Source organism: Orycteropus afer, unplaced genomic scaffold, assembly GCF_000298275.1.
Source record: "Orycteropus afer afer isolate SDZICR_OR568_19922 unplaced genomic scaffold, OryAfe1.0 scaffold00145, whole genome shotgun sequence".
Lineage (NCBI taxonomy): Eukaryota > Metazoa > Chordata > Mammalia > Tubulidentata > Orycteropodidae > Orycteropus > Orycteropus afer.
The window spans coordinates 2616743-2631927 of record NW_006921732.1 but is presented as its reverse complement, the minus strand read 5'-3'; the positions used below and the strand labels follow the sequence as shown (position 1 = coordinate 2631927).

At 35.1% G+C, this 15185-nt stretch overlaps 1 protein-coding gene across 1 annotated transcript in view; it reads left to right on the top strand.

Moving 5' to 3' along the window:
• The window catches only part of EPS15 (epidermal growth factor receptor pathway substrate 15), a 191869-nt gene that overhangs the window by 102135 nt on the left and 74549 nt on the right, over positions 1-15185 (top strand). The window contains exon 13 of the mRNA XM_042781661.1: positions 2963-3035. Coding sequence (XP_042637595.1) covers positions 2963-3035 — 73 coding nt within the window. The remainder of the gene's footprint in view (positions 1-2962; positions 3036-15185) is intronic.

Genomic DNA, 15185 nt, shown 5'->3' with positions numbered 1-15185 from the left:
TGGGCTTTGCTTTCCTTGGTAGGTCAGACTACTTTCTGCGGAGTCAGAACTGTCAGTCTTAGGAAAATCAGAGAACATGGCTTCTCTTTATACCTTTGATAGTTGTAGATTCCTCAGGATATGTAAATATTTTGGGAGTAAATAGGGGCAAAGAGATGATCTAAGATAGAGAATATGTAGGGTCATTTCTTTTTATTTTTCTGGAAATTACTAAGGTGAAGGCAATAGTTTTTCCTATCCTGACATTTAAGATGGGTGGGGCTTTGGGAAAAATGCTCACATACAAAATATATCTTATGCCAGCCTTATCCACATATGATGGCAACCTCCTTGAGAAGCTGCAGAGAAATAGTCCTCTTTATTGTGGCACAGAAGCCTTGAAAAGATTTTCTAAATTACTAATGTTTAACAATGCTTTGTATTAGTTATGTACTCGTTACCTTTAGAATACTACATTATTACTTGAAGGGGAGGGGGACGTAAGAAATTTGGTCAGGCATACCTGAATATGTGTAGATGTTTTTACTTAAATTCAAAGGATATCTGTAGAGGTTACGGGCATTGGCAGATGACAGATAGCAATTTGGCATCTCTGAAGTTGTAATCTAGTCAGTGTGAAAATGATTTGATCTTCAGTCTGATTTTAGACTAGAATTTGTTATGTCCTTTGTAGAAAATGATATAACAGCATTTTATTATTTTTGGAAGTATTCTGTTTACAGTGTATGTTAAGTACTTGGTTTGGATAATGAAAGGAATTATTGTTAGATCAAAATTTTAAATGTGATTGAAAGTTAAATTTAATCTCAATACTAAGAGGAATTAAGCCTGAAGGCTTCCATATGTTATTTAATTGTTTGGAATGATCTTCAGGATATGTTTGAAGTCATTACCACCATCTCCCTTGACATACACATACCCCTCAAATATGCATTAAAGGCACCAAGAGAGATTTATACTTTCTCAGCTTCCTCCATTTTACCCAAACATTGCTGATTAGAGTTGAGAGTGCTCTGTAATCTGTTTTCCTTTTTCTTCTGTTTTACCTAATTTAAGTCAGCTCACTGCCTTCATGCAGCCTTGTTTTTCTACATGCATATCTGATTCTGAGCAGACACTGTCAGTAGCAATAGTTAATAGCGGAGCAGAAAGGACTGAATACAAACTTGCACATCTGTGTGTGCAGTGCTGATCTATCATACCATGTAATGTTTTCTATTGTTATTATCTCCTGTTGGAAATTAGGAGCTGAATTGATATTGACCTTATGTTGATTTCTTCTGATGATCTGGGATTGGGGGCTACTTTTTCATGTGATTTACCTTAGACATGCTGCAGCAGGACTGAAAACACTCATCTGCTCACATAAGGAGGAAAGAAAAAATTTCCAAGATTATGCTCATAGAATTTGTGGAATATTTTCAGATTTTTGTTTCTTGTGTGCTTCCCCCCCCCCCCCGATTTTTTAATTTGTACTTAATTTGATAAGGGTTAGAAGTGGGGGTTGACCTTTGCATAATAAGTAGATTGAGATATGGAAGGAACGAGTTGCAACAATGATTCACATGGTAAGGGACTTTTTTAAATCTCTGTAACATTGTGACCCACATTATGAAGCCATCTGGCAGATGGTTAGTGAGCACCTTGCCTATCTCAGGTGTTTAAAATAACAGTGTTCAAATAACTCTACTCATGTTTTTCCAAAACAGTTGATTTTTTTTTTCTACATTTAAAATCTTACCTCAAAAAGGTGAGTAGTATAAATGTAGTAGGCAGTTGTCCCTTAAGTATCTCTTTTGGTATAATGTTCTCACTTTCCTTTTAAGCTAGAGCTTAATGGAGCCTAGGCTTACATTTGTGTTGTGTCTAAGATGGAAACTGAAATAATAATCATGAAGCTCTGAGGAGAAACTCGGCAGTACTGGAAGACTTCTTAAATGCTGTTCTTCCCTATTCACATTGCCTTTTCCCTACCCCAAAAATGTATTGCTGTAGAGTTTTGGATCTGGGGTAAAGCTCTGTTTCATATACAAACATGCTTATGGCTTTTTCTCTCATTTTGTAGAATAGGAAGTAAAGGGATATATAGAATTTCAGTACAAGTAAGCAGTTAAACATGTTATATCCAAAGAAATAGCTTTATTTTGTAATTCTGAATCTAAGGTTGCTTGAGATTCATTCATTAGGAACCCAGCTCTGATTGAACCATGTCAGAATTTAGAATGATGTTTTGATGTAAAGTGGTGCCTAGTATGTATGTTTGATTCAAAGAGTAGAAAGAGATAAAAATGCTAATGTGATTCCTTTTCTTCTTAATATAAATTTTTTTCAATTGGGTTCTCCTAAAATAGCTTTTTTTAATTATTTTTGGTTTTTTTGTATTATTGAAACAAATGTGCTATTTGATAATGCTTGTGGACTGTGTATTAACAACCTTTTCAATTTTCTTTATGTTGTTTCATTCTGAAATTGGTATACACTAGTGATTTAAGGGGAAATGAACACTTCAGTAAATATCCTTTTCTTAATATTGTTGACTTTTCTATTAGCCATTTGTATTTAATTCAACTGTGATACTTAAGGGTTAAGCTTACAGGGCTGATGCAACTCCTCCTTTTTTCACCAGCAGTTTTCATTGGACAGTATTTCTATAGCAACAGTGAGGTCAGTGAAACCTAAGTGTTTCATTGACTATTTTTCTCCTCTTCCTTTTTTAATCTATTCTCTTTTCACCACATTTTAGTGAGAAAGCGATTTTTTTTTTTTTTTTTTTTACAAACAGAGCTTATATTGATTTCTAGTACATAAATAATTAAAATAGGGTAGAAAAATCTGCCCTTCATTTGAAAATTGAATGTTTCACTATGTATTTAAAAAGCGATTCAGGATTAGGAGGATGGATAACCATACCAGCTGTAGCTGATGTTCTCAAATATTCTTGCATTGTTTGCTGGTCTTCTAGGGAAAAGAATAATGTGGAACAGGACCTTAAGGAGAAAGAAGATACTATTAAACAGAGGACAAGTGAGGTTCAGGTATGTGAACTGTAAAACTGAGTATTCGTTTCTGATTTAGGAGTGTTCATTTTAAATGTAGAGGATCATTTATTGTCTGCTAGGTGTGGTATTTATGAATAGGTCAAGTGAATATCTAATTATATAAATATTTATCTTTCGGAAAAACGATTGTTTTGGTTTGAATTCTGGCCTGCAAAGATTACATTGCAATGAGAAAGCAGTATCTTTTCAGCACAGATTCTTAGTTTAAAAAGTATTTTTAAAATAATGTTTGCCTGCATATATCACTAAAGGTGGTAGGTGTGAATGACTTACAATGTGAATATAATTATACCAGTAAAATTAAATGAAAACATCATCATAGGAAAGAAAATTGCTTTTTCATGAAAATTGCTAAAATTGTTAGCTGGGAGACCTAGTATTTTAAGGATTGTTTCTCATAATACTGGTGGAGTGAAATAGGTAGCATGATAATTTAAAATAGCATTTTATAAGTTACTTAGTAGCCAGGATGTATTAAACTTTGGTATGAAGAGATTTAATTCGTTTTCACTAAGTACTGTGTTAAGTAACTTCATTTCACAAATAGAAAAGACAATGAAGCCTGATTCTTTTCAGGAAATAGTACAAAAGGTACATTTCAAACATTAAAAATACAGAAAATTAATCAGTGTTGCATTTAGAGCAGTAAACAGTACATGTGGCTGTGCTCTTGGGGTACCATTTCCTGAATGCTGCACTACCACATCCAGAAGGTTAGATGCAGAAACACTGGTGGCAGTTGTCAGTAAGAGCTCATGGGTGGGCATTTCTTAACATATTATTTTTATGTTGCATTTTCTTGCTTGTCCTAATAGTTTTTAAAGGTGAAAGCTCTAAATTGTTAAGAGCCATTATTTTGTTTTGATATAGGACATTTATTAGAAATTGTTAATTTGACAATGCTAGAGAAGAGAGAGTGATTTACTGTGAGGTTGAGGAAGAACCCAGAGAGATTCCCTGTGGGAAGTTGATTCTCTGATGGGCTGACTGCATTTATTACATTTACTGGAATTTTCCTAAAAGTGAAGTAAAGTCAAGAGTCATTAGTATATATACCTCTTTGAGGCAATGAGATGAGGGCAAGTGGAGGGCTATTTCAATCACATTATTTTTGTGTAATTTTTGAGCTTCTTAAAAAATACAAAAGATTTGTACTTGTAAGCAGTTACTGCTTGAGGTGAAATAATCTACAAGTTTTCTTCTCAAACTGAAGAAACAGATACAGTTGCTGATATAATCTTGAACATCTTCTAATTTTAGCCAGCTACTATTTCCAAGTACATCAGTTCCTGTGATAGACCAATATTTTGTTATTTGAATACATCTACCTGTTTGTTTTTGTTCTTCCACATCTCTTGAGAATGTGAATTTAACTAGCCAGTTTGGAAGAACACTCAAATCTGCATTGTTCCCTTAAGGCTAAATGAGCTGTCCTTGAAAATTTGATTTCTTATAATTATAGAAGTTTTGTTTTCAGTCATAATTTCCTTATGATTTGTTTGCCCTTCTTTACTTAGTGCTGATAGTGAGGTGTATGTTTAAACTTAAACTTTGCTAAATTCAAAAGGTATGATTAACACAGAAATTCCGAATTGTTGAATGCTATAAGTGTAAGGGACCTGGGAGCATGATTAGTACAGACCAAATAATAATTGAGCATACATTTATAGAAAAAGAGCACTGGATTAATTAAAGCTTTGGGTTAATATATCCATTACTTACTCCACTCCAATGAAGATATCTCTGCATTATTCATGGTAAGTAACGTGCCACTACACATAGATAGATCATTGACATCTAAAAGAAAGTTAAACTATTTTAGTGACAATTTATCAGAGCTGTTAGTAAGTACGTTTCGTTATTTATAACATCCTATTGTGTTAATGCTGATTTACCCATTAGTAATGAGGCACGGACTAGGAGTAACATAGATAATTGAAATCTGTAAGTAATCCTAGCTCCTGCTACTCCTTTTCTAATTTCTTTGGTAAAGGGCAGTTCACTAGAGCTATTAATAAATAGTAGAATCAAGGGATTTTTACTTCACCTTTTCTTTCTGACCCCACCTTCTACTGGAAGTACTAATGAGAAATGCCAAAATGAAAATATCAGAGGAGAAGAGAAGTAAGGGAATTTGACATCTCAATAATTGTCTGCTTCATCCAAACATAACTGAATGTTCTTGCTTTTCTCTATATTAAAAATCACAGATAATGATTATATGATCTTATATCTTAAGCAAACCACCAAACATTCAAAGCCTCTTTAAATGTGACCAGAGCTCCAAACGACTGAGTTTTTTATTCTTATTTTTGTAGTTGTGCATTTATATAATCTCTACAGGGCAGTTACATTAGAAAACTTACTACATACTTGATTTCTAAGTTTTTTCCCATTTATATTCCTGTGAACTACCATCTTGAAAAGTTTCAGATTAAGATGTTTCCCTGAAGGCCAAACCAACCATTGACTTCAAATTTTATTTTATGTGATATTACTATAACTCTTTACAGTTAATTCATCAAGTTCTATGGAGAAATTAGGTCCACAGTGATCCAGTCCCAAAGGAAAAAAAGCTGTAAAAGACCATTCTTCCTGAAATGTTAGTGGGTTTTGTTTTAGCTTCTTTCCTTTAAGTTTTCCTATCTTAAATTGCCTATGTACAATCTTATTAAAAATTTTCTCCTGAGCAGTCAACAGATATTTAGAGATTGACCCTTATTTATATGCTTTATTCATTTTACATAGACATTTATAGCAAGAGCTTAGGTCAGACAAACTTGAATTCATTTCCTGGCTCTGCCACTTTCTAGGTTTGTGATTTTAAGTAACTGAACACTCTACTTCAGTTTTCTCTTCTGTAATGTTGGATAATAACACTTAGAATTACTGTAAGAATAAAATGAGACAACACAGCTAAAGTACCTCAAGTATGATATAGGAGTGCAGATACATGATAAGTGTTCAGTAAATGTTCAGATTAATGTTACCATTCTGTACTCTGTAGTCATCTCTTTACTGCCCTCCCTTCATCTTCAGGTTCACTCTTCTCTGACTTCTGTCTTCACATAGGATTATCTGCACATAAGTCAGTTAAACCAGTTGCTGTCAAGGTGAATCTGACTCATGAAGACACTGTGTGTCAAAGTAGAACTGTGCTCCATAGGCTTTTCAAATAGCTTGTTTTTCAGAAAGAAATCTTTTTCTAAGGCACCTGTGGATGTACTCAAACCACCAACCTTTCAGTTAGTACCAGAGCATGTTAACTCCACCAAGGGACTCCACAGCTGCCATGGAGTCACATCCGCCTCATGACAACCCCATCCATGTGTGTGCTCCATAGGGTTTTCAGTGGCGGATTTTTCAGAAGTAGATCACCAGGCTCTCTTCCAAAATACCCTCTGGATAGACTCCTAATTTGAAAATCCCCTTTTACTGGGCTACTGCTGTAACTTTGGAGGGTCCTGGTAGTGCAATGGTTAAGGTCTTGGTTGCGAACCGTCAGCAATTCAAATCCACCAGCAGCTCCCTGGGAGAAAGATGTGGCATTTCTGCTCTGTCCTATAGGGTCGTTTTGAGTCAGAATCGTCTCAGCGGCAGCGGGTTTGGTTTTTGGGCTTTGTTGTGGCTGCTTTTTTCTTTCTACTTTGTTGTTTTATATGGCCACTTCATTCCGTATCATCTTTTCTTTAACCCTGTTCAGTCTGCTTTTACCCAGACCAGTGTGCTTTGAATTTTCTCTCCAAAGCTAGCAATAATCTTAAGACCAAATCCATTTCTCTTTCTTCCTGGATTGGTTACTACTTTCTTGGCTCGTGCTCTCCCTAGATCATCTTCCTGCCTGTCTTACTTTTTGTTTCTGTTGCCTTTACCAGAGACCAACTGACCCTTTTTCTTTCATTCTTTCTGTCTGTTCTTTGTACTTTTCTTCCTTCTCCATGTCTCCTTTGATCCATATACTGAGGACACCCAAATATTTCTCAAGTCCTCAACTCTCCTTTTGGGTGTTTTTTTTTTTTCCAAACTCTCCTGAACTCTAATCCCTATCTCCAGTTGGTCATTTTGGTGTTTATCATTTCAAATTCAGTATATCTAAAATGAGTCTCTGTTAGCATAGTGCCTAAGGCACTTGACTGCTAACCAGAAGGCTGGCAGTTCAAACCCACCAGCCACTCCTCGGAAGGAAGGTTGGGCAATCCTACTTCCGTAGTGATACTGCCTCGGAAACCCAAGGAGGGGTCGCTATGAGTCGGGGGCGACTCGACAGCAAATAACAACAACAACAACAAAATGAGTCTCATCTTGTTGAGAAATACTGGCTTCATTTTTAGACTTTCCTGTTTCTGTCAGCGTTTTCCATTCTCACTGCTGCCACCTTTATCACCTAACATGTAAAATTTTTAACTCAGATTAAAAATGCTTACTCCATTCTCTTCTTGCCTTTCTTCCTAAAGCAATTTTAGTGTCATGACTCTCAACTGTGAAAATCTTTACTGCTGTCCACTGCTACAGTTAATAATGGGAGGATGTCATACCTCACAGGTATATTGTGGGTATAAGAAAAGAGCTTGAAATACAGACTGCCCTCTTCTACCAAACCCACTGCTGTCAAGTTGATTCCAACTCCTAGCAACCCCCATAGGGTTGCCAAAGCTGTAAATTTTTATGGAACCAGACTGCCTCGTCATTCTCCCACAGAGCAGATTGTGGATTTGAACTTCCAGCCTTTTGGTTAGCAGCCCAATGCCTTAACTACGACACTGCTAGAGCTCCCTGCTCCTCTTCTCTACTCCTTACTTTTTGATTTCCAAACTCTGAACTGTGTATCACACACATTCTGCTTATCCCCACTTACCACCTTTTGTTGTTACAATCTGGACTGCTCCCTACCTCCCTGTTTATGTGAATTGCACCCATACCTTAAAGCTTAGCTCAAGTCTTGCTACTTCTCTGAAAGTTTCCTTTCTCTGTCTCTTCAGTCTTCACTTGAGGAAGAGAGGGTATTTTATTTCCAGTACCCACACAAAGCACTTCATGAAGTATGGAAGAGAAGGTATCAGTTTGCCATTTTTGGTAATTAGAATGATTCTAGAAATTTCCTTGAAATTTCTTTTTAATAAAGCCAATATTCTCGGCTCAAGTATTCCTTCATTCTAGTGATTACTGTTTTGAAACACCCAGAAAAGTGTATATAGTCTACCCCACTTACATCTTATATGCCTTGTACAATAGGTTACCCTATAGTGCTATTTTGTGTGTGTGTGTGTGTTGGGGGGATTGTGTTTGTAGATTCCAATTTCTTCCAGCCTGTATTTTGAGATCCTTAAGCTTAGAAACTGTACGTTGGGTCATACCTTGCACTATATTTGGTAATATATTCCTAGATGGAGGTAAATTTAAGAAAGCTGTTCATGAGAGAGATGAATAAACTTCAATTTTATGCATGAAATTAAAAATAGGACAAGACACAGCCAGAAACCATAGGCAGAAAAAATTGGAAGTACAGCAGGTGCCGTGAAGAGTCAGATTTTTCTTATTGTTTATATTACCCTTGTGGAAAAGAAACTCCTGATTATTTATATGTCATCAGTAAAGATTCAGCAATTCAGAATAATTGTCCATGTTTCTTTCATTTTAATTTGCAAAGTTGGTATTTTTTCTGTGATGAAAGAGAATGACTTATTTTAGTTGGAAATAAAATTAGATATGTGAGCTCAACATTCTTTTTCCAGCAATAGTGTTCTTTAGAACATGCTGAGGAGCATATGATTGGGAAACAAAGGCTGGCTGTTACGTGGGGTTTTCTAACACTGCTCTAGTTAGAAGACTCCCTGTACTTTGACTTAAACATTTTGCCTTATAATTGGTATTATGAATAACCCTGTAACTTCCATTTTGAGAAATGGAATGATTGTACCTGATTATTCTAGTTTGGGGTTAGTCTATAGACGTTTTTGTTTGTTTAATCAGTTAAGTCAGCAATTAGTATTTACTTTTGGATTAGCAAAATACTTAAAATTCCTCTTGTTCTCTTTAATGATTCTTCAGATAAGCACACATGAACGCACATACATATACTCTTACTGGTATAAATATATGTCTATATATGTGCTTTCTCAGAAGGAAGATGGGGCAATCTACTTCTGTAGTGATAGTGCCTTGGAAACCCAAGGAGGGGTCGCTATGAGTTGAGTCTGACTCGACGGCACATAACAACAACAACAACATATATGTGCTTTGGGACTTTTAAAAAAGTTACTTTATTCATAAATTAGCACCATTTTTCCTTTATTTTTTATACAAAACAGATGCAAACATATTTATGTTGCTAATAGTTTATAAAGGAGCTCTGGTAGCACAGTGCTTAAGGCATTTGACTGCTAACCAGAAGGTTGGTGGTTCAAACCCACCAGCCACTTTGAGTAAGGAAGACTGGGCCACCTACTTCTGTAAAGATTTATCACCTTGGAAACCCAAAGGGGGTTGCTATGAGTTGGAATAGGTTTAATACTTAGTAATTTCTTCAATTGTACAACAATGAAATTATCTTTAATTGCTAAGATGAATTAATTTTATTTTTAAGACAGGTAAGAGTTTTTATGTTTTTGTTTGCATTTTATTTCCAGTACCCACACAAAAAAACTTCATGAAGTATGGAAGAGAGGGTATCAGTTTGCCATTTTTGGTAATTTGAGTGATTGTAGAAATTTCCTTTTAATAAAGCCAATATTCTTGGCTCAAGTATTCTTTCATTCTTGGTTGAGGAACCTTGGATATAGCTTCCTTTGGTATTTTTCTAAAACAAATGTTGGCACTATATTACACTAGTCTTGTTCATTTCATTCTTGTCATTCTCAAATTGTTGCTGTTCTTTGTTTTGCTGTGGATAGCACAGGTAGGCAAGTAGAGCATGATTGTGGGAAATAGAGCAGAACTAGGAACACTGTCTGTAAAAGGTCTGTAGTTACGGACTTGATTGGATGGCATTTGCTGAGATCTAGCACTTATGCAGAAGTGGATTTTCCCATGGCTACTTTAAGATTAACAGAAAATTATCTTAATAGCTTAGTGGAAAGCACTGTTTGCTATGATTAGCTACTACTGTCCTAACTAAGGTAGAAAAACATGGATTCCTTTCCTTCATTTAGTCTTATTATAAGCAAATCTATACCAGGATAAAACATTCAAGTACATCTGGATATTCATGCTGATGTGGAAATTGCACTGCAGTCGTGATAACCTTACAAATAATTATACAATGAAATTTGAGTTTTATTCTTCTTAATGTGTATATTTGCATCTGTTCAGTTTTATTTTATGCAGTTTAATAATTTTAAGTCTATTTACTGAAAAGGAAGGCATTTTGTATGTGGATTAGTATTGGAATTTCTTTAGAGAAATTTTTTTCATACTTAGAAATAGACATAAAGAAACATTAATTATAAGGAGTTTTAATATGGACATGTCTCCTGCTTGAAATATCTCACTAATGTGAGGTGTTATCTCAGTAATCTTTCCCAAAAGGTTTGTAATTTTGTGTTGCCATGTAGATTTTAAAAAAATAAAATTGGGGGGGTTTTGGGGAAGGAGCCCTGGTGGTGTAGTGTATTAAGTGCTTGGCTGCTAACCACAAGATAAACAGTTTGAACCTGCCAGCTGCTCTGTGTGAAAAAGATGTGGCAATCTGCTTCCATAAAGTTTTACAGCCTTAGAAATCCTATAGGGCAGTTCTGTTGTGCCCTATAGGGGTCACTATGAGTCAGAATCACCTTGACAGCAGTGGGTTGCTTTTTTGTTCTAATGTGGATTTTTATTGCAGCTGAGAAATGAGAAAAAGCAGTGAGGCTGGGAAATTGAAGTGAATGTGTTTGCTCTTTGGAAGAAAAAAGGGCAGTAATGAGTAAATATTACTATCATTTTTTTTGTATAAACCTATCTTCTGCAAATGCATTAAAAGTGACTCACCAAAGAATACTATATTTGAAAAAAAATCAGTTTAATAAATGAAACCAGCTTTGATCTATTATTGGTATTTCTTACATAAAAATTTAGTCAAATCAGAATATTTTTATATTAATATGGCACCATTAGTAAATGACATTTTCTGCTTATGAGTTCATTGTTAACTTGTAAGGCTACTTGTAAAGCTTCACATAAGCTTGTAAAATACAGAAAAGTATAAAAAGAAAAAAATAAATTTTTACATTCCCAAGAGCTACTGTTAACGTTTTGCGGTATTTCTTGCACTGTATATACCTTTGTATTCAGCTTTTTAAAATTAGCGTTATATTCTAGGCATTTTCTATATGTGACCCTTTTAAGGTAAATTTTATTTAAGTGGCTTTATAATAAATGTAGAGAAATCAAAAGTACATCTGTTTATTAAGACTGTATCTTATTAAATGTGAAGTCCTAGATTTTTCTTTGGAGTGTGTGGGAGGGAGGGGAAGAGGACTAGAATATTTCAAGATGGGGATAGGTAACAGATATTTTTCTAATTCTTAGCCCTAAACATTACTAAATAAAAGGAAAGAGAAAAAATTTTTCTCAGGATTTTTTTTTTTTAATAAACACTTTCTGAGCCAGCACATTGTTATATATAAACTATATAATAATTTAATGGAAAAAGTAAGGAATTCATAATGGATTATATTCCCAAGTTAATAAAATTGCTTTATTAGTTACAGTGACAGATCTAATTTTTTTTCATTTTTTACCCTTAAGTATGGTTTTGAAGATTTCAATCTCCGTATTTTATAACTGAATTATAAGACTTTTTCAAACCAACCTGGTCTTGTCAAGCTACTGTGTTAAGATAGAGTTGTTAGCTTGCCTTTCTAAAGTGTAAGAACAGCACTTTATATATATATATATATATACACACATACATTTATATATATATGTGTATATATACACACACACACACACACATATATATATCACATAAAAACAAATATATAAACTTAAAAATAGAAAAAAGATATATACCACAGTTAACATGCTAAAGCAGTAAAGATTATTTCCATACAAAATAGAAATTAAGTATCAGATTAGCCTTGGTCTACAGACTATAGAAATTGTGAATTAGTATAGAAATTTTCTGAAAAGCTTTTATCATAGCTCAATTTGAGGCTAGTGTTAATAATATTTAGCAATATTTTAAATACAGAGTGAAACTTATGAAGTTCTTTCTGTCAGTATCAGGCACATTTCCCAATAGCTTCTCCCAGATACTAAAAATCTTGTGGTAGTTGAAATCACTGCTTAATTAACCCATGGAATGCACTAGACATCATACTAGATTTTGGGACCTTGAAGAAGGATGAGGCACGGGCTCTGTCCTTCAGTAGTTAATAATTTTGAGAAGAGTATGATTCAGTGTGAGATAATAGAGGTAGATGTAAACTGCTACAAGAACACAGATAAAGGACGCATAAAGTGGGACAGAGGAGATTCAATTTAGCTGGGCCTTGAAGATTGAATAGTGGGTGTTCAGATAGCAATGATGTGGAAGAGCATTCAAGGCAGAGGAAACCTCTTAGGAAAGACACAGGGACATTGAAGTACACAGTCTTTTGGGGAAAGAAGATTTTCTGAATCTGGGGCACACAGGTGCATATGAGGAAAAATAGGTAGGAGAAGAAGAAGGATAACTTGGGGCCCAGATTTGAAGGATAAGTGCCTAAGGCATTTGACTGCTAAGCAGAAGTTTGGCAGTTCCAAACCACTAGCCACTCCATGGAAGGAAGATGGGGCAATCTACTTCTGTAAAGATTTACCACTCTGGAACCCCGGGGAGGGGGGGGTCATTATGAGTCAGAATCGACTTGATGGCCATGAGAATGTGCCTTGCATCAAGTTTTACTTTATCCTGAAGATAAAAGGGAACCATCACATATTTTTAAAATGGCAGAGTGATTAAAAATAACTCCTCAGGCAAGTTGCTCACTTAGAACAGAAAGAAATTAGGCAGAAAAATTAGTTATGAGTTGATGGGAAGACAATGAAAACCCAAATAACTTGGTGAATAACTAAAAGAGATTTTAAGATAGCAACTATAGGACTTGGTGATAAATTATATGTGTGAACTGAGAGAAAGTCAAAGATGAATCTGAAGTTTCTGCACCTGCTAGCACAGAAATCGAAGCCATTTTATTTAATTCAGCAAGTATTTATTCAAAGTCAGTGCCAGATGCATGTCTAAAGCTATAGGTCCGTATTTGAGTGTAGGAAAGGAAGAAATAAGTTAACAATGTAGGAAAGGTTAAAAATTTGGGCTTGCTGGTAAATTAATAATAAAGTATTAGAGGAGCTCACCATTATGATTCTGTAATCACATATACTTGTGAAATGTTAGCACTGGAAGTTTTTCATGACCATTCGTTATGTTGGTCCTTTTAAAGAAAGCAACGTGATAATAGTTGCATTTGGAGACTAATCAGTTGGTTGAGAAAATGTAAAAATAAAAAGCAATTATTAAAACCGTTGTTTAATGTTTTTGTAGGAGATCCTGGATAGAGTGGGAGAACAATGTGGAACAAAATTCAAAATCATTAAAAAAAAAAAAAAAGTAGGGGGGTTGGGGACCAGGTTTGCTGCTGGTCTGATAGAGCCTGATAAAACCACTGAGACTGTGGCCCCCAGCTGCCCTTCAAGTCTGGAATTAAACCCACTCCTGTGGCTTCTAGCCAGACAAAAGACAGGCATATGAGCTGAATATTTACATTAGGTAGATACATTCCTTGCAAAGAACAATTATGTGAGAATAGAAAGGCTGTGTATGCACAGGGAGACAGCTTAGGGGGCAGGAGTGCATGGAGGGAAGGACACAGGGAAGAGATAACTATGGGGAAGAAGTAGGGGGGAGCTGTTGCATTGTGGGAAATTGCAGCCAATGTCATGAGACAAAGTATATGTGAGCTGCTATATGGAAAGTAAATCTGCTGTGTAAATTTTCACCCAAACAAAAATATAAATAAATAAATAAAAGCATTGTTTAATGTTTTATTTAATCACAGAAGTATCTACGTATATTTGAAAAGTAGTGGCACACACATGTAAGACATTTTGTCTACAGACAGTATATAGGATAGTGGCAAATAACATAGACTCTGGAGTCAGAATGTGAATTGAGTCTAGTGCTTGCTAACTGTAACTGAATGAGTTACTTGCCCACCTATGCTTAGTTTTCTTATCTGTAAATTGGAATAATAATAATGCCTACCTCATAGGTTTATCATATGGATTATAAATGAGTTAATACAGAGCCTAGAACCTAGAATGGTATCTAGCACATTGTGAACACTATTGAAGAATTTGCTATGATGATGGTGTTTTTTTTTTGTAACATGCAATAACCCGGAGGCTTTATTCTGATAAATTTTCTTTCTTAGATTCTTATTCTAAACTCACTGCCATCAAGTCGGTCCCAACTCTTGTAAGCCCCTCCTTGTGTTTCCGAGGTAGTATCTCTATGGAAGTAGATTGGCCAGTCTTCCTTCCGAGGAGTGTCTGATGGGTTTGAACTGCCAGCCTTCTGGTTAACAGTCAGATGCCTTAGGCACTACGCCACCAGAGCTCTTAGATTCTTATTCTGAAGAATGATTATTGGAACATTTGAATAGTATGTTATTAAAAAGATACTATTTTTAGAAACTTGTGTTCACAGTTCTGCTTGACTCTCTTCAACCTTTCCATCCACTTCCTGCTACATATACTTTAACTCCTCCTTTCTCATCTGTGATTTCAGGAAAGAATTAAGCTCTAATTTCCTAAGATATCCTTTATATGTAATAAATTAACCTCTTTTCTGTTCATCTAGAATGGGACTAATCACCATTCTTGGGAAAATTGAGAAAATATCAAATGATTTTCTGTAGTTAGACAAGGAACCCTAACTGTCAAGAGATTATGTAAATCAAGCCATGTTAACTGTTTTGTTTTATGGAATGATGATGATGATAATGGCTACTTTCTCTATATCATTAAGCATAAGATCTAGCATATAGATAACAATTTTTGAGATGTCTTGTCTTTTTGTTTTGTTGTGTTTTAAGAAATCACTCCCTACAGACAACAAATATGAACCCCTTTGCATATACAGTACTGAGTTGTCAGTGAAAGCAA